The 19,672-nt window shown below is 44.0% G+C and overlaps 1 protein-coding gene and 1 long non-coding RNA gene across 2 annotated transcripts in view; one reads left to right on the forward strand and one right to left on the reverse strand.

Moving 5' to 3' along the window:
• Window positions 1-981: 981 nt before the first annotated feature.
• Window positions 982-4,219, reverse strand: ADO (2-aminoethanethiol dioxygenase). The gene has a single exon (XM_056494738.1). It carries the CDS (start codon window positions 4,066-4,068, stop codon window positions 3,316-3,318), a length of 753 nt encoding a protein of 250 aa, XP_056350713.1. The 5' UTR covers window positions 4,069-4,219; the 3' UTR covers window positions 982-3,315.
• A 6,991-nt stretch (window positions 4,220-11,210) lies between these two features.
• LOC130254772 (uncharacterized) overlaps window positions 11,211-19,672 on the forward strand; it is a 48,717-nt gene continuing 40,255 nt past the window's right edge. Inside the window, exon 1 of the long non-coding RNA XR_008840820.1 lies at window positions 11,211-15,448. This is a non-coding gene — a long non-coding RNA (uncharacterized LOC130254772). The remainder of the gene's footprint in view (window positions 15,449-19,672) is intronic.

A 19,672-nucleotide genomic window follows, 5' to 3' on the forward strand; every position in this document is an offset into this window, starting at 1 on the left:
GCCCCTCTGCCAAACAGATCCCCGGTGCGGCCCGCACTGCAGAAGTGAGCACCACTAACGCCACAGCCCAGCGCAGCAGGGCCAGGGGCTTAAGCCTTTTCTTGGTGGTTCCCAGCCTCTTGATTGCCCAGGTGCTACATCCTGTAATGTAAAGCCCCAGCAGCACCTGCCTTTTCTGTCTGATAGAAATTCCTGCTCCCCATCTTCTGGAACTCATGCTGGCTTTTGGGACAGCTGTTCTTCAGTGGGAGCTGAAATGACATGTCTGGTTCTGAACACCATCTAAAAGTTAGGCATGGACCTGCCTGTGAAGGAGAAGCCGCACTCACTGCCCTTCCACCCACCTTAGCAGCACAAATAAGCCTTCACATCCTCGTTTGCAGTTTTGCCATCTGATGCCATGTGGTCCTGGCCCACAAGAGACCACAACCTACTGCTGGAGGGATGTCATGCAGAAGCTGTGGCCTGCTCACCTGCTGGGCTTCTGCAGGTATTGCCACAGCGTTGGATAACCACAGCTTGGTCACAGCCAGAGCATCCTAAGCAAAACTGATAACTCAGCTGCCCAGACACACGATCCAAGACTCTCCTCGCACTTTCCAAACTACTCTCTCCAGCCATGCTACAAAATTAAAACCCAAACCAAAAGCAAAAATGATACAAACAACACATAAATCGTAAAAGAGGTGAGCTAAGGAAACTGTTGGTGACTAGTGTACAGCTACAAGAATACCTCACAGGGCATAGTATCAATGGTCCTACACTCCTGTCTTTGCGTCATAGTGAGAGCCAGTTTCAAAAGCAGCAATAGCATATGTGCTTGGATTTGCCTGCACGATCCAGGCTGAGAATCCAGTGCTAAGCATCGCCTCCCAAGGAAAAGCCAGTTCACACTGTTCGCACTGTCTGGCAAAAGAAACTAGAGCTCTGTACCGTACTTGGCTCGAGGCTATTATACTTGTGAATTAAAGTAACAACTGGTCAGTGGTGAGATATCCTGTATTTATTCTACAATTCAGCAATAACAGTTACTTTGCTGTGTGAAAACACAATAAGGAGAGTGCAGAGAGAAGGAACAGCATTACAGACTAAAACCTTCTGCTTACAGGTATCCAAAACATTGGAAGTAAGCTTCAATTAGTGAGTAAGGAAGGCTTTTTTAAAAAATGCATCTCAGGTTTTCTTTGCTATTTTTCCAGCTTTAAATACTTTGATACTAACAGTTTAATTAAAAAAAATAATAAAAAAAAAGTTTTGCTATAGTTAACAGCACTGCACAGCATAACCATACTGTCTTCTTGAGAAAGATGCATTAAATACTGTCCCACTAAACATCTTGACTACATTTTACACACGGAGGAAAAAAACATAAAAACTCAGCAGAAAGACCTAAGGGGAGGATAGAGCAGATGGGATAAAAAATGCTCACTGTCGCAGTTTGTTTTTCCAATACAGCTGTTTGCATGCACTATGCTATGCTATCTTCTGCACTATGCACTATGCTATCTTCTTTGTGGACTTCAGAAAAAGGATAACTGCCTTTGTTTAGGCTTGGAGAGAGGTAGAAACAGGCTGTAAGAGAGGGAGGCATTGCCCTATAATTAATGATCGAGAATTGTTAAACATTAACTAAAGCTAAGCTGCAGGGGAATTCCTAGAAAAACAGGTAAGCCAGCTGCAGAAATATCAGACACCTTTAAGTGCTCTAAGAATAAATGAAAATCACCTGAAATAATTTCTACCAATTTTTCTTTGCAAAAGAATTAATCCATGTATGCATAATGCTGACTGTATATTACATTCATTCTTTCACAGGCCAGGGGGAAAAAAAAAAGCAGCAATGCGATATCAGACTAATTTAAAAATTCACACGTACAAGCCACTGTACAGGAAAAACAAGTCTGCTTTTATAAATACACAGAAAAGTAAAGCCAGTTGTGAAATGATTTCTGGAGCAGGTTGGAACATCACTTAGGAGGTTGCTAAGTTGTGTTTTCTTACTCAAATTCTCACATCCTGAGTAAGATGGCCAAGGCAGTCCTGGCCTGGGTTTGTGGTATGAAGTGTGCGTTAGGATAAACAGGCATGAGACCAGTCCCTGCAGCACAGATGCGGCATTTCACTTCTATAAAAACTTTCTCCCATGTTAGAAAGACTGCACCCCTGCTGTGGACAAACTGCATCTCCAGACCACTTCTATCATAGCAAGGTGAACCTCATGGTGTCTCTTCTAATCTACATTTATTTAAAAGCCTTATGAAAAAGTAGTCTTTATAAATAGTATAAAGAGGGAAACTGAAAGGTTTCAAAAGCCCAAGGAGTATAAAAACACACACCACTTGTTAAAGAGAAGACACCAGATCGAATTCTATCAGTACCTAGGGTATGCACTGCTGTATACTGAGGGTTTGCAAATATGCTGTTTCTACAATAGTGTCCACAACAGTGGATAGTCGTTTTTTTCTCTTATGATGCCCAGTTTCTGCCACCTTCTGCCACTGGCTGTGTTAGAAGTTCCAAGCGAGGTTAATTAGCAGCTGTCTCCTTCTAGCTGAAGGAAGTATGCATAGATGCATTCGGTAATTCTCAGTTGCAATAGTGAGACCTTGTATACAACACTTTAAAGAACTGTTGAAAAGTAACTCCGAACCTGACCGTGTCCATTTGGAGCAGTAATTTCCTTAACTCCAGCCCTGGGGATTGATCACTGGCATTTACTGGAGGAGTATGTCCTGGCTCAGTTGTTCTGGATTTGTTTTTTACTAGCAGGGTACAGCTCTTCTTGAGAATTGCTCTGGAGACAGTCCCCAAAGGCTGTAGCCAGATCAACCCCTCCTTCCCAAACTCCGCGGGTACAGTCCCCTGGTCCTGTGGTGCCAGCTGGCTCTGGCAGTGGGAGCCCCATTGGGAAAAGCCGGGCACCCTGCGACAATTCTTATGGCATTTACTCTCCCTCTGGAGCCTGAACTCCCCTCCCTGACGCATGGCCCTAATTATTTACACAGGATACTGGAATATTTCCCCGGCCCTTCAGCTGAGCAGCTCAGCCGTGCTGCTCCCGCACATCGGCCCCAAGGGCATAAACACGTTCTGGCGCTTTATTTCTCCGACTCACGAAGCCCGTGATCAGAGGAAGGCTCTGACCCACGGCACTCCCACGAAGCTCTAGCCAGCACGAAACACCGCGTCCCCGCGGTGCTGCTGTCCGGCGGGCTCGGAGGGGTGGCCGGGCCGGGGGCGGCGAGTTCCCCTTTCGGCGGGGCGAACGCACATCGTCCCCAGAGGCGCCGCCCGGCACAAGCCGCCGGCGGCGACTCAGAGGCAGACGCGAGGCCCAGGATAGGGCTCGCCCCCGCACCAGAAGTCGGCGGCCTGCGGGGTCTCCACCAGCCACACCTCCCGTGGCAGCGCGGGCGGCTCCGCGCCCGCCGGCGGCCCCTCCAGCAGCCGGTAGTAGTGGCAGTCCCGGCCGTGCTGGGGGTCGTAGGGCGGCGCTAGGATGTCGAGGAAGGCGGCAGGCCCGTCCACGGCGTCGATTTGGTGAAGGTTGTCGGTGTGCGGCGAGAGCAGGCAGGGCGGTGAGGCGGGCGTGTAGTGCTGGCGGGAGCGGAAAAGGGCGCGCAGACACGGCCCGCTGCCAGCGGCGGGGAGCGGCGGGGCAGCGGCGGCCCCGGCGGCCCCAGCGGGCAGCGTGTCCATGCAGGCGATGCGCAGCGTGCCGTACAGCACCTTCAGCATGCCGTTCATGCCTGGGTGGTCGTGCAGCGGGATGCAGGCGCCGCTCCGCAGCAGAAATACGCCCATGCTGAAGCTCTCCGTCTCGCAGATGTGCATGTAGCTGACAGGAGGCACCACGCCGGCCCACGGCGGACCCCCGCCCGCCGCCGCCGCGGCCGCGGCCGAAGGCCCCCGCGGAGCCAAGTGCAAGTCCTCGGCGCGCACCTCGTCCAGCAGCTGCTGCAGACGGTGCAGGTTCTCCCCGAAAGCTGGGCCCGCCGGGCTGCGGAAGGTGATGCGCGCCTGCCGCGCCACCCGCTGGATCAGGGAGGCCATGTTGTCCCGGGGCATGGCGGCAACAGCCCGGCCCGGCCCGGCCTCGGCGGGCGGGGCCCTTCGCCGCTTCCGCCACCGCCCCCTGGCCGGCCGCGCAGCCGCGCCGCCGCCGGGCACCACGGGGCTCGTAGTCCGGGCTGGGGCCCCGCCGGGGGAGCGCGGAGGAAGGAGAAGGGGAGCAGCGGAGGTGAGGGGGCGCGAGGGGAAGCGGTGCCAGCTAGCTCCCAGAGCTTATTACGGCTGCTGCTGAGCGGTGAGGGGAGACGAGCGTGAGGGGAGACGGGCCGGCGGGAGCGGCCGCTGTCCCTGGGCTAAAGGATCCCGCTCTCCGAGGCTCTAGCGTAGCTGCCCGGAGGGCTGCGCTGGGGCCTGGGAAACCGCGTCAGTAAGTTGCCCCATGCCACTTGTTTCCTTCCGCACCGCTGTGGGGAGCTGAGGAGGCACAGGAGCAACTGGTTACTTTGGCTTGTAGTTAAGCCACATAAAATTGAGCGAGGTAGTGCAATTGCAGTGTGTATGGACGTGTAACAACTGCCCATAGACTCAATTTGGGCAAACTTATCAGATCTGAGCTTTGTGGCACCTCCTCTCTCATTTCAGTATTGGGTCGAGGTCGTGCAGCACGTACTGTCCTTCATGGTCACTTCTTATGGTCACTTTTGAGTGTGATCGTGTCTGAATTCGTTATCTTTATTCACAGGTGAACACCGACGAACACACAGAGTTCCAGATGCCGATCCTCAGAGAATCCATATTTAATTGAAAGGATGGATAATCTTTTGGCTCAGCTCCAGCCTGATGGAGCCTGCATGTGGTTGTTTCAGGCTAATGTACAAAAAGAGTACTGCATTTGTTCTGCCAGGTTTTTGTTTAATTTGTGTATTTGTGGCAACTATCTATTGCTTTCTTTCTAATTGGCGTGGCTGTGCCTAGCAGATCATGCCTAAAAATCTTTGCTTTTGAAGTCAGAAATTCACCTGTTAGTGCTGGGATTTTTTAAACAAGGTTAGGCTCTGGTCACAGAAATATTCAGATTCATTCCACTTTGAGTTCACTTACTTGCAGAAGTACCATGGTAGGTCTAGGTTCTGAGAAACAGCTGAATGATAGTACTAAATCAAATATGACCCCAGAGGCTGCAGCCTGCCCGGTTAAAAAATTTCATTTTAATGCCGAGTAAACCAATGTGTTTTCTTGATTAAAGGCAAACTCAAGTTGTAAGATTTGCATTAAGCTTAAGTAATATATACATGACTTTACAGTATTCTTACACCCTATCATAGAATGGTTTGTTTTGGAACGGACTTAAGGATCATCTGATTCTTGGAACATAGCACTATAGGCAGGGATGCCACCTTCTAGATCAGGTTGCTCAGGACCCCATTAAACTTGGCTTTGAACGCTACCCGACATGGGGCATCCATAGGATCTCTGGGCAACCTGTTGAAATATCTTACCACCCTCACGTGAATGATGAATAGTCTACATGAATCAGAAGTACAAGTGTTGTGGCATGTGATGGCCCAGTGGAGGATGAAATACTGATACTGTAGACAAAGATGTGTCTTGGATCTCTTTTTCCAAAACTATTTCCTGCCCTCTATAAATAAATTTGGTGCACAGAACACAAGTTCAGATCATGGCATAGCTGCATCTCTATCCACAGAGGAGGATGTTCATTTGACTTGCTGCTTTCAAGTTCAACCTGAAGCTACAAAGCATTGCAATCTTCAGCTGTTTTTTAAGTGCTGAGTGATTTGTTAAGTCTGCCCAGTGCCAGTGTTGGGAGCACAGGGTGAAGACTGGGTGTGTATTTCTGTACCTGGCAGGAACAGCTGTGTCTGGCAGGATGTTTAGGATGAGGGGCCATTATCCCAAGTGGAGAGGTAGAGTCTTTGAAGGTCTGTGAGCCTTCCTGTATGGAAATGAACTGCTGAGGACACTCTCATCGCTTTTGCTTTTGGTGGCCACTAGCATTTTGTCAGAAGCCGAGGGATCTGAAGGCTCCGTGTTCAGTGTACTCTTCCATTCAGCCCCCTTCACAGGGGTAATCAGTTTAATTGTGAAGATGTGTACTGGAATTTTTGGCAGTACCATTACCAGTGTTAATGATAAATTCTTTATTGGCTACCTATCTGTATCCTGCCCCAACTATTGCATTTTGCTTGCGAGTGCCAGAATACTTGTTTTTGGACACGCTGGTTGTTTTTCTATGCAGCAAAAAAATCAGCTCTTTCGTGGAAACAAATGCTTGGTATTTGTTGTACATTGTGTGCTTGGAGCAACTTGCAGCTCAAGGAAAGATCAGCATGAAAAAGCAGGATTCTGAGTCTGAACTCAGCTTGCTCTTGCCTTGTTGAGTGGAATTAGGTGAGTTACTTGACCCTTTCACTACTTATCACTCTGTAAACCATGAATCATAGGTTCTACATACAAGGATATTTATTAAGATTTTAAGAACATCTTTATGTGGACAATCCTGGTGCCATGTTAAACTGGTTATGAGGTTTGTATTTTGTGTAATTGATCATTTTATGGTCGCCAATGTTTTTAACTACTGTACTGATTGCCATTTCTAACAGATACAGACAAAAATATATTAATGTTCCAGTTAAATCCTATATCACACCCACATTTTTTCCAGTGCAGTAATATTCAAATAAACCCACAAACCAACCTCAAAAGAAAAGCAAACTGTCCAGCCAGCTGACAATTAAATTGACATGTTTTTTCTTCTGGAAGGCCATATTCTTAGGAGGCCTCTACTATCTTGAGCATATGTGAGGAAAAAAAAATCATGATGTAGTTGTATGGCTAGGCTATATATTGCACCTCCCTCCAAGTTTGTGAAAAACCCTCATTAATTTTTGTTTTCTTCTTGAGGTTGCTCCCCATACATCCTAATTTCTTTTGAGAAGTTAGAATTTCCTGTAACCATCAGATCTAACCATCTGTAGTGGATGAAAATGGCAGCTGCTTGTGTACAAAGTCAGTAGTTGCCTGTTGCTAAATCTTGTGTCACAGTGCCAGAATATTTTACAAGATTCAGAATTTGGACAGGCAGTACAGGAACCATTCTCTGTTATAATGTTGCCAACAGCTGCAGATGTGTATTTACATAGGACAAACTCAAGGATCTCTGTCAAAGAGCATATTTTTTGCAATGTTTCTGCCACTGATTCTTCAAAGGTGTTTTTTGTTTTGGTTTTTTTGTTTTGAGGGGTTTTTTTTGTTGTTGTTGTTTTGTTTTGTTTTAATAGTTGCCACCAATGAAGAAGCTATGTAAGAACGTGATTCACGTATGAATGCAGCCAAATGTGATTCAGATGAGAACAGGACTTAAAAGAGAAGACAAACAACATGTCTGTAATATTTGCTGGCTCTCCAGTAATGGCTTACATAAAAGAAAGTTGATTGTCAGTTATTCATCAGAGAATTTATGTATCTGTGGAAACATAGGGGAGTGCTAGATATAACTGCACTAAAATCAAAAGGAGAATTAGGTTCATATATATACCAAACATCAAGCAGATCTATGTAACATTAAGACTCCCACCCACCTTTACAACTTCTTTACTGAGTTGCATCCTGCATTCCATTAACTGCTGGAGAGAGTCCAGAGAAGGCGACCAAGATGATTAGGGGGATGGAACAACTCTCTTGCAAGGAAAGGCTGAGAGAATTTGGTTTGTTCAGTCTGGACAATGAATGGCTTAGGCCTTCTGTGACCTTCCAGTACCTGAAGAGAGGCTACAAGAGGGATGGCGATGAGCATTTTACGGAGGCTTGTAGGGACAAGACAAGGGGGAATGGATTCAGATTGAGAGTAGATACTATGAAAAACATGTTTACTGTGAGTGTGTTGAGGCCCTGCACAGGTTGCCCTGAGTGGCTACCCCATCAGTGGAGGTGTTCAAGGCCAGGCTGAACTGGGCTCTGAACATCCTGGTATAGTGGAAGGTGTCTCTGCTCATGGCAGGGGAGTTGGCATTAGATGTAGATGATCCTTAAAGCCACTCCATACTCAGGCCATTCTATGGTTCTATGAACCATGTAATTCACCCCTTGCTGCACTCTTCATGTGTTATAGCTCCTCAGCTAACTGCACTATTTCTAAATAAAGCACATAATTAATGAGTTTTATTGACAGTTTGCTACAGAACAGCCTAGAGCAGGAGTTGGAGTGACTCAGAGTAGGAAAGGCTGTGCAGCATGCAACTCCCTGAGCATGAATTTGCAGGAATAATGAGTCTTATTCTGATCATCTGAATTCAGCTCCATCGGCTTCATGCTTTCCACTGATGCAAATCAGATCTGTGCTGATGTGTCTGGTGCCACCTAGTTTAGACTGTGGTGATGGGTGCTGTGAGTTAGCCATGGCCACATTCCTTCTGAACTTGCTGACTGTCTAGGGCTGACTCTGGGTGTGAGGAGGAGGGAAGCTGCTTCCTCGCAGGGAAAGCCCTGTGTCTCTGTGTGCATGTCTGCGCTTTCATTGTCACTGACCTCAGTGCCATATATTTATTTTCACTTGCTGTGTGATAGGTGCAGTAAAAGAGCATTTTTGCCCTAGGCTAGGGTGTGAGAATTGGCAGTAGGTAGAAGTAGGTTGCTCACTAACTGGAGTCCCAGAGGGTGCAAGCTGTGGGTCTGCCACTGCTTGTGCTGTGCTAAGTGATGGTTACACACCAACTCTGAACAACCTTATTAGCAAGGTCTAAAGTAATCCTGTTTCAGTGGCTTAGAGAGTTACTGCTGTGCCACTGAGTCACACTCACTCATAGCCTTCCCTCTCTGCCAAAAATGCTTCAGCACAGAGTATCTTGATGGTAAGCCTTTCTTTCTCACGATCACGAGTGAGGACTGGCTGTAGCTGTCACACAGGTAAAGCCATAGTAACTTGATTGCCTTTGGTTATGCATGTAACGTATTATTTTAAGAATAATTTTTCAGCAAGAGAGAGAAACTTAATGATTTGGGATCAAGTTTATCACAGTGGGGATCTATATAGGGTAATCAGCAATGATGAATTTAAGAAGGAAAGAACAGCGAAAAATACTTTCCTATTTTAAATAAGTAATGGATTTTATTTTTTTTCATGGAAAGACTTAGTGTTCAGCAGCAAAAGAGGTTAATGGTAAAACTAAGTGGGTAAGGTATTTAGTGGGATGGAAATTTCTTTCATTGTTTTCAGATGTTTGTAAGGTTTACGTTAATTGGTAAATCCAATAAAATTATTCTCTGTCCTATAAGTAGATAGTGTGTGTTAGACTCCATGCCTCTGTGAGGAGGAAGGAAATTTTATTCAAGTGTTGAAACAAGTGAGGTGGACTGAGGGAAGCAGAAGAAAAAGGCCAAGACTGCAGAACTCTTACAGTGACCCATGCATAGCACTGATCTCTCTTTGAGAGAGCAACCAGTGTCCAAATCAAAGAACATCAATTAGAAATCATTGGCAATTGGTAGAGAAAAATATAAAGGAAAAAGAGAAGGAAGAGATGCTAGAGTGGGTGAAATGCCAATGAATGAGGTCAGGGGGATGTTCCAGAGAAGCAGCATGAAGAGGTGAGTTGGTGTGATACAGGGAAGGAGGCAAGGAGGGAACAGGGAAGTTTGATTCCATGACATACAGCTGCAGTTGAAAGCTGTTAAAAGGGTCATACAAAGGCCTTTGGAAGATCAGTGCAGTGTGTAGGCTGGGTTTTGAAGTATGGATTGAAATGATATAAAAATTTTAATTTCTTTAAAAATTGAGATAGTAGTGGTGTGTTTGAGGATAAAGTAACAAGTCTCAAGTTTGGAAATGACAGATCTTTGCCAGAGCTGTAAACATGACCTTTGCTGGTTGTGATTTAATGCTCGGAGTATTTACATGACCACATGCCCCTTTTAGGGTAGAATAATATAGCTGTCAGTAATATGCCACTTCTGTATAACTTAGGATGATTGAGGAAAAAACCACAAAGTTATCGAAGTACAATGGCAAGTTAGTTCAGATACTAAATATCTTGATTTTACTTTTGCACTTCACAGCATGGTAACAGAAGTGTGGTAGATTTTTCTTGGAAAATTATAACGAATTCTAGCAAAAACTGATGCAGAAACTCCACTCTTTCCTGAAGACTAGCTTCTACTATTTCCCATAGCAGGATCAGGGCCTAACAAGCCATGCGTTGTTCTTACTGTTGGTTTTGGGGTTTTTTTAATCTCTAGGAAAACAAAATTCTTCATATCTCTGTTTAAATTATTGGAAATTAAACTTAGGGGAATCTAGCATGTGATAATTTTTTTAAGTGAGGATTTTCTTCATAGAATTGGACTGAGTTCTTTTTTCCCCTCACAAACCAGATGGTTAGTGATTCAGTACTTTTAGCAATAGAAAAATGATTAGTTTTCTTTCTTCAGTAGTTGGTGTGAATGTACTTTTCTTGATCTATTTACATATTACATAAACACTTTACCAGTATTTCTGTACATTGGTTGCAGTCCTGATCCTGCAGAGAGCCTTGCACATGGGAGTTGACGTGGCTCATGTAGAACTATTTGCATGGAACTCATGACAGTGTCGTAACTTTATTTGCATCCTTATGTGTGTACTTAAATTTACAAGACTCTATGAAGATGCCAATACAATTTTAAGTCCACAAAACAATTGAGTAACTTGGCACACTTTGCTTTCTTTTCCCCTGACAAAGTCTCTGATCTCTTCTGCTGTGCTCCTGTAGTAGGCTGTAAGTCCTTGTGGCTTTTGAGTTATGCTAAAAGCTTTGTCCTTATTATAGAGTCTAAGCTCTTCCTGATGTGCAGGGTGAGCAAGGTCCTCATTCATGTAACCTTTTAAAAGACTTGTACTGGTGCTACTCCCTTCGGAAGGGATTGCAGTACCAGTGGTAAATACTTGGGAGATTATTTAAAAAATTCACGAGTACTTGATTTATCAAGGTTGTATGCATCTATGTTTATTGATGTATACATAATGTTAAATAGAACATACGTTTAATCCATATATGCTGTGTCAGCATGTGGGTATTTGAGACAGAAGCTGTTACTAGACTTAATTACACTCTAGGCTAACACTGTATTACAGTATCCAGTCACTCATTCCCTATGCAAGAAGGTGCAAGTAAGGTTGTCCAAGCAGCCTGACTGATGTCCTTTCCAAGCAGTTAAGAGCTGTTTTGTAAATTTGCTGTGCTTTTACCCTAGTTTTACCTGGGAATTAAAATGGTGAATGCATAGTCTCATACTACTGCTTTATTGAGATGATTATACTCCAAATACAGTGGCTATGTTCTCTATTTGCAAATCTGACTGTACATAGTTGGATCATAATTATCTGATTCTCTTCTTGGCTCCTGCCTCATTTAGGTATGCTCTGGTTGAGTCACTGGGGAATTGTGCACAGAGGAGCTGGCTGGCCCCTTGCCTTCTTTTCCAGGTTTACCAGAGTTAAAACTCACTTACTAGCATTTTTGCTTGAAAAATGTGATAATCTTCCATGTGTTCTAATAGGGAAAAAAAGGCACGAATTAGCATCAGAGGTACTGTACTGTGACACATCAAGTTTTTCCCTTCAATTAAATTATTCAGTGGAAGGGTGTCAGAAAGAGGTCTAGCACTGTTTGTTTGGCATGGATCAGTAGTCAGACCGGGGTGATTCAGTGTGCCTTGTATTTGTGAAATAAGTTACTTTTCCCTTTATGTAAGGGGAAGCATTTGTGGGAGTTTGCCTCTCAGGCTGTGTGGTCACACAAAGTGGCAGAAAATTGTGTCTGCAGGGCATGTAATCCTGCGGGATGATGCTGCATGAGGTGATGTGTGGCTCCAGTCAGAGGTCAGACTGCCCAGTAGGAGGAACAAGAGCTTCTTCAGCCACAGCTCTGTGTGTGTTGCATACAAAGGGTTGTACCTTCTTTGAACCTCATCATGGTTGTAAATAGTCACATTTCTTATAACTGAGAATTGCTTTATTACATTACCAGAAAGAAATAGAAGCACAAAGGAGTGGTTATCCACTTCCAAACATTGTGTCTGTAGACGAGCAGAGTAGTGGCTCCTAATGCAGCTGTTGTGGGCATGTAGAACAATGTGATTAAGATTTCTGTTCTCTCAGGCTGGTTGTGCTTGCTCTTGTGCTCATTGTAATTGATTGACTGGCAGCAGTGTGCTCGTTTCTTAGTGCACTTGTCCTGGTGCCCACTGGCACTCAGCTGCCATCCCTGGCTGGCCAGGTGTTACCCTGGGAGTGTTACCGTGCTAATGAGTGTGACAGTGGCTGTAATGTATAGGAAAGGGGGTCTGGGAGAAGTTAAACAAGGTTGATCCATCAGTCAGGAAAAATGAGCAAAATTTGCCCTCAATGTGGAGTGCACTGAAGAAACAGTGTTGCAGACCAGTTATCTGTGGATTCTTTTGAGTTCCATGGAGTAAATGCTGTGGAGAAGACTTGGCTCAGAGCTTTGAGGACCAAGTAATTGAGGTAAACCCTGAGTTACACAGGACATAGGCATGGTTTTATAAGTACTGGAAGTACTGAAAAGTGTTTCTTCTGATTTCAGCTAATAATAGGGAATGTGGTATACAATTGTTTGCTTGATTGGTTAATTTTATTGTGTGTAAATACAAGTTTGCCTTTTGTTCAGTGGTACTCAGCTGCCGTGCTTTTGGTAAATCCAGTGAATTAAGGGGAGTAAGTAATGTGCCCTGGTCTGTCAGTGAAACAAGTCCCTTTAAAATTAAGGCCATGAGGGATATGGTGAGGGTGAAGAGGAGTTAGAAAAACAGTGAGCAGAACTGGTCACCTGTGCCACAGAACAGAAACCTTCAGGCCACATGTGCCCCAGGCACACGACTGGTGATGTGAGCTGCCTCAGTGAAAAAGGAGTGGTGCTCTCCCATGTGTGGCATGAAACTCTGATGCCACTGATCTTAATGAAAATGCACTGGGTTTTGCACTGGGGCAGATGAGAGCAGAATCTGGCCAACTGTTAATAGCTTTTTGTTATTTGAGGCTGAAATAAAGTGGCTGTGTATGCAAATAATTGTGCTAGTGTGACTTCTGAATGACTCCCAGAAGGAGAATTCAGTATTTAATTGTTGGAAATACAAACTGTTTGGCACAAATTTCCTGGTTTGGCTGAGCTATACTTGACCTGTGACAGAGAGAGCAAAGGTGATTTTAAGTCCTGGGATCTGAGGGGCCACTGTGTAATGTAACTTGAGTTAGAGTCAGTGTGTTGACTGCTTTGCAATTGCAGATACTTATTCTGTGTACAAAATCAGTTGATTCATTATCTTTTATTTCCATTATCTCAATCTTTATGTGTGAATCTGAGCTATTTGAGTTCAAGGGAATGGCATATAACTAGAATTTTTAAAAAGGTGCTTGATAATAAAAATTTGATTGTTCTGATATAAAGATGTTCTGGTATAATCAAAATGATGAAACTGGTTAAATCTATCTTCAGAATCTGAAAACTTTGCAAGGAGTCTAAGAAGTTCAAAATAACCTTTCTTCTACTCCATGACCTGCATTTCTTGCAGTATTTTGATCCATGCCTTGGAACAAGGATAGTATAGCTCTTAGAATATAAGAGACAATTAGAAGCAACCATAATGCTGTAGCTTAACACTCTGTTACTCTTCAGCTGTACTTCAGGAATCAGCTGAACTCAAAGAACTCTGCTCTTAATACAGAAGTCATGTGGGGAAGACAGCTTAAGCCATCTTTATTTTGTTAAATTCTGAAACTGTGATAATCTCATCATAAATTATCAGATATCCTTACACCTAGAAATGTGGCCATCCCATTTTAAACTCTGGAGAGCAGAGAATGTTTTTTCTGGAGCCAAGATCTATAAATGCTTTCAGCTTTCAAGGAGCCTCCAGTATTTGAAAAGTAAGTTTTACTTACACAAGCTAAATATTGCCACTTTTAAGTGCAAGTGTTGATGTGGAGAGATATGAAATTTTGTTGGATTACAAGTGTGAGCCCAGAGTTGATGGGGTATGTTTGAAAATAATTCCTGGCAGAAGTTACGCTGGCTGAGAATCATCCTCACACTGTGTTGACATCACTGGAAGATGCACACATGAAATGAAAGTACTGTGTGGCCTTTAAGCTTCTGTTCCTGTGGTACCTGAAGTTTCATAATACACAGAAGAAACATTCACTTTTCCAGGTAATTGTTACAGAATGGGTGTCTGATCTATTTCGGTCTGCTCTGTCTGGGAAATGTCTCCATGACTTTAGTGAAGTGCTGTGCGTGCACAACAAAGAGGCTTTTTGGATGGAATTTGTAATGCAGGACTCATTAACTGATAGTGGATAATTTTGAAAGAGATTAGTACAGCACTTGCTGCTCACTTATATCATAGAAATAACTTGAGGTAATATGTTCACCATACTGAGATGTTCTCTAAAATACTTGCTAACAGGTTACTTATGCTTCTGTATGCCAAAAGCAGTAGCTTTTTCTCCAAACCAAACAGAAAATTAGATTATCTTATTTTTTATTTGTATGGGGAGTAAGTGTGAAAATTGTTATGGATGTTATGTAAGGGTCACCAGTGGGAAATCAGGTCCAGTGCTTTGTGTGTTTGTCTAAAGCAAGTGGCATTTCCATTTTGTTTTTCAAGACCGCTGAGGTCTTGTCTGCAACTATATCAAGAATATATTCTCTATCACACAGAAAAATCAGTCAAGTTTCCTGTTGGTGTGTGTCTCCTCCTTTTGGCTGCTTATTATTTTAGATACAGCTCTATGGCACAGGAACTGTCGGTCAGTACTCATGAGCCTGTGGGCACTGCTGGAATAGAGAGAGCAACTTTCCTTCCACTGCTGTTTTGTGTAACTGAAGACTAAGCTGGAGGGCTGGTGGTTTGCTTTTCTAGGTGAACCCAGGGAAGCAGGTGCATTGCATAAGGAGTCCTGCATTGCTTTGGTTGGCTCTGAATGTGGCTGGATACATCAGAAATCCCAGAGTTTCTCAGCTTTCAGCCCTGTCTCTGTGTCCTACAGCACCAGTCTCCAGGGAACTGAGATTGGAGGATATGCGTTGCATAAAAAAGTCCCGGTCCCTGGGAATTTATGAAAAATAGCAGAATAAATACTTATAACTTGCTTTCATGTTACATGGCATGGGACTTGCTCTTCCTTGCAGATGACTTCTCCAGTGCTGTTTGGATGTGCCTGCTGCTCTGTGATTGCTCCTAAAGCCTTGATTTGACAGCAGCCTCTGGCATGCTGTGGGCCAGCAGATCTGCATAGCAACAGACCTGCCAGTCTTCCTGCAGAGAGTTGAAGGAATTTTGGAGAAAATAAGCGAGTCAGAAATTTGCTATTCTTTTCTGTGGCAGTTCCCTGGATTCAAAGTGTCCCTCGTCTCTGGCACAGGTGGGCAGTGGGCTGGGGAGGAAAGCAACACAAATTCTTTTGTCTTTCCACTGTTTGGGGCTGCTGATACTGGGTGCTTTAAGTGTAGGTTTTTGAGATAAGAGTTGTAGGTGAGGGAGAAGCATCACAGTTAAGTGAACTGGAGGGATAATACTTGAACCTCCTGGAACATAGAACAGGCTGAGGAAAAGGAATAAAATTAAAAGAAAGAAAATCCTCTTAATCTGGGTGGTGTCATCTTGTCATTGTCAGTTCCATAGTTATGTAGCTGCAAGCCTCCTGCTGGCTGCTGTGCAAGGAGCAGGTCATTAATTAAACGGCATGGCAGAGTGTAGCATGCTTAGGGTTTTGAGCTGCCAACAAGTTAATACTGTCCAGAATAACTGCAGAGAGCATGTCCAAGACAAGGTATGGTTCTAAGAGCTAAAAAACCTGTTAGCCAGTGTGTCATCCTTGAAGACAATGTGACATACATGCTGAAACCTAAAACTTTCTTGTTCTCTGCCTCCCTAGCAGCCTCATACACCTCTCCAGCTTCTCCTTAGTGTAAGCCACAAGGCAAGAATCTATGTAACACAGGGACTGGGAGAGCTTTGGGGTACCCTAGGCCACCTAGCTGTACAGTAATCCTATGCCTTTTAACCTAAGAATCACTGGAGCAACTGAGTAATGATGCTGGGCATGGCAAAGGATAAGAGCAGGTGTACTGCTGGGGTGTATAAATCCCTGGCAAGACTGAGTGCCTGTTCTGAGATGGAAAGATGTGGGTCAGAGAGCATGGGACTGAGTTAGGTGAGAGAGTGTGAAAACACACTTGCTATATGGCTGCTGAGCAAAGAGCAGGAAAGGATTTCACTGGTTTTTGGCTTGAGGGATTAAGCACGAAGTGGTGCATCAGAGAGAAAATAATCTGATTGGATTATAATTTGTACAATATACTCTCATCTTGCAATTTATCCCTGACCAGATTATAAATGTTCAGTAGTGTTTACAAGCATCTGATCGTCACTGCCCAGGCAATTTTCCTCCTCTTGTTTGTCATACACACTTGCAGATTTAATACTTCTATTTTGGAGAATACAGCACTTCTGTCCTGTGAAATAATGCATCTCTTCTGCCGTTCTCATGGAGGTGTGATGCAATGATACCATTTCCTAGTGAGAGACTGGTGAATCATTTTGTTGGTCTTCATTAATCTCTTCTTTGCTAATAGTTTCTGCACCAGTCTTAATACAATTTTAAAAAGCAAAATCATAATGTCAGGGACTTTTTAAAAAAACCTTTTTGTTAAAAAGACAATAGTGCCATTATTTGTTGCATACCATACTGAGCCCAAGCTCTCAGCATGCTGCTGAAATGCTCTCCCAAGCAAATGTATTTATGTAGCTCAAAGTATTGACACCTATCCAGTCAATCCCTCTCTGGTAGTGGGAAGCTTGCTTGCAAACAGGGTGGGATACAGAGGACACATATTTGTCTCTCAGGTTCAGGTGGATGGTCTGATAATTGAAAGTTGAAAGCTCTCCTGTGGATCTAGTAACCTTGCATGGGAGCAGAAGCACTCTGAGCTGTTGTGGCTGGGTGTGCAAAGGCTGTTCTACTAGTTGGGAGCCTCTAATTGTCTGCCTAGGAAGTGTGACTGGTTGTTCATCTCCATCAGCTTTGCACCTCAAGTGGTGTAAAGAAGGTGGAAATCAGGAGTAAGTAGATCCCTCAGAATTGCCTCATTCTGGGAAGAAGAGATGGCAGGCTGCGTGGTTGTAGTGAGGCAACGTGCAAGGCCTTTGACATTTTATGCACTGGTGAGGGCCTTTTCCTGGGGAAAAGGGAGTTGCTTGCGGTGTGAATATGATCCTGTGAAGGTAAGGGCACTTATTCTTTATTCGTTTTTTTTATTACTAGGTTTATTCTTGGCCAAGCCTGAAGTTTCTTGAATTGTCTTTAAGACAACGCTGATCTTCTGGCAACTGCAGTCAGGGAATTGCATGGGAAGCACAAAAGTGCCCTTGCACATTTCCTTGTTTGATGGGCCAAGTGTCCTTCTGATATATTCTTCTGAGATATTGCCTGTTTCTTCAAGCAAGCACAGAGCGTGCTCTTAGCAAGCCCTCTGCTGCCCTCAGAGAGTGTTTCCATGTTATTTGTACTGCTCATTGCGCCTTTCCTTTGCTCTCTGATACATCACACATTGCCAGGTGGTATTTGTAACATGTTCCATAGAATTCTAAAATGAAACTTCTTTGGAGGAGGTCAGGATGCTGTGCGGGACGCATCCTGTGTGTGGGCTGCGTCTGACAGATTCCTGTTGCTGTTATCCAACAGGCTTGTCAGAAAAGACAGCACTTGCCTCTGGACTGCCCTAACACAGCAATACCAGCCTAAGCGGGAAGTGTTAATAGTATTGTTTGCCCCTGTGCTCACATTTGTAGTCTCTCTGCAGTAGGAGAGACAGAGTGTAAATGTCTGGATGGATAGTTGCATGTTTCGAAATAATGATACCACGCACCATTCAGTTCTGGGCAGTCAATGTACAATTGTTGCAATAGAAAACAGCACAGAAGGTTGCTTAAGAGTTTTTTCAGTTATCAGTGACTTTCCTACCCACAGACAGGTAAAGAGGTAACATGTCTAAAAGTTTCGTCACTCTGGAAATAGTGCCAAAGTTCAGATCTTCCTAATTCATTGCTGGGAACATCTATTCTCACACTTATGCCTACATGCTAGAGATTTTTCTGTTACATTTCTTTTTTGTGCTGGATTAAATCCCTTTTTTTATCATTATGTAAGGTTGTTTGACTCCTTCTGCCATTGTTGCAGCCGTTAGTGCATTTGGCATGTTATTAGCGCTCTATAGTGACCAACAGGGGTTCTCAAAACAGCCATTGCTTCATCCTCTCTGTAAGCTTGTCTGCATTCCAAGGCACTTATTTTTCCATCTGGTCCACTGTTAGTCTCCCATTACAAATTATCTGATCTCTTAACTCACAGCCTAATTTTTCTTACTATATTCAGTAGAACGACTGACCACTGAGTTTAGCAGATCCAGGTTGGTGTTATACCTGTGAGAATTTCCTGGTTGCATGATTTCTGCTTATTTTGCAAGGCTTTTTGGTTCCCTGCTGCCTTGATTTCAAATATGTGACCTTGAAATTGATTGATTTGAACATGACTTTTATTTTAATTTGCTGCCCCTAGAGGACTGTACTTGCAGAATTACCTTGTAACGGTGCTGAATTAGAGACAGAGCCCAGCTGATATTCCCAGACTAAAGGATATGATAATTTCTAGTGACCTTGGTGCCTTTCTTATGCTTTTTTCTAAACAATGCCTTTTTGCCTTGTATATGATCAGTGATTTTGAAAAAAGTATTTCTTTAGTTACCTATTACAATTTAAGAAAACAGTGTGCCCTCTTCCCTCTTATGTGCACACTTTTCCCTTCCTTTGGTGTTGTAAATTGCTCATCTCTTTCCATTGTTATAGGAAAGCATTTAATAGACATCATTTTATAGACAAAGTAAGGGAAAATCTAACAACTTGGTACTGTGCCTGTAGGAAATCTTAGTCTGAGTATGGCAAAATTGGCAAATATGAGGTATAGGCCAACAGCTAAGGAGAAGAAGGGAACAGAGTTACAGACACTAAAGACAGGATGAGGCAAGACAAAGGACAGGGGATGCTTGGCAAGAGATCCCAAATTATATGGATCAGCTTTACTCCCATTGAATTTGAGTGTTATCCTGAATTTGTTGAGATACAACCTCCGAAGCCTTCCCAGGGGGAGAGATCTTAGCCCAGAGAGCAGCATGGGTAAGGCTCAGAGCACAAAGGAGGAAAGGAAACACGCAAGGACAAAAGGAGCGAGGAAAAGCAGAGTGAGTGTGTAGGGAGGAAGAAAAGCAGAGGGGTTGGGAACAGCCTGAGATAGGACTTTGTAAAGGCAAACTGGAAACTTGAGCACAAGAACTTGGATTTGACCTGAAACTCAAAGAGAGGATGACAGCATTTCTGCTCTGTCTTAGGTCTGCGTTTGGAATTTCAAGCTTTGTTTTGCCTCTGGAGTCCTTGGTCTTGCTCAGTCCCATTACAGTGGGAGTGGGTAAATCAGGTTTTGGTGACAGTGAATTTCCATCCTTGGGCAGGTGCACCAGTCGTGCCTTTTAGTAAAGGTTACTGGTGGAACTAACAGCAGCTTTTTGGAAAGCAACACTGATACAATAGTTTT

Source organism: Oenanthe melanoleuca, chromosome 6, assembly GCF_029582105.1.
Source record: "Oenanthe melanoleuca isolate GR-GAL-2019-014 chromosome 6, OMel1.0, whole genome shotgun sequence".
Taxonomy (NCBI): Eukaryota; Metazoa; Chordata; class Aves; order Passeriformes; family Muscicapidae; genus Oenanthe; species Oenanthe melanoleuca.

What these genes read in the sequence shown, in the direction of transcription:
- ADO (XM_056494738.1), bottom strand. Translation starts at nt 4,068, where the DNA reads ATGCCCCGGGACAACATGGCCTCCCTGATCCAGCGGGTGGCGCGGCAG.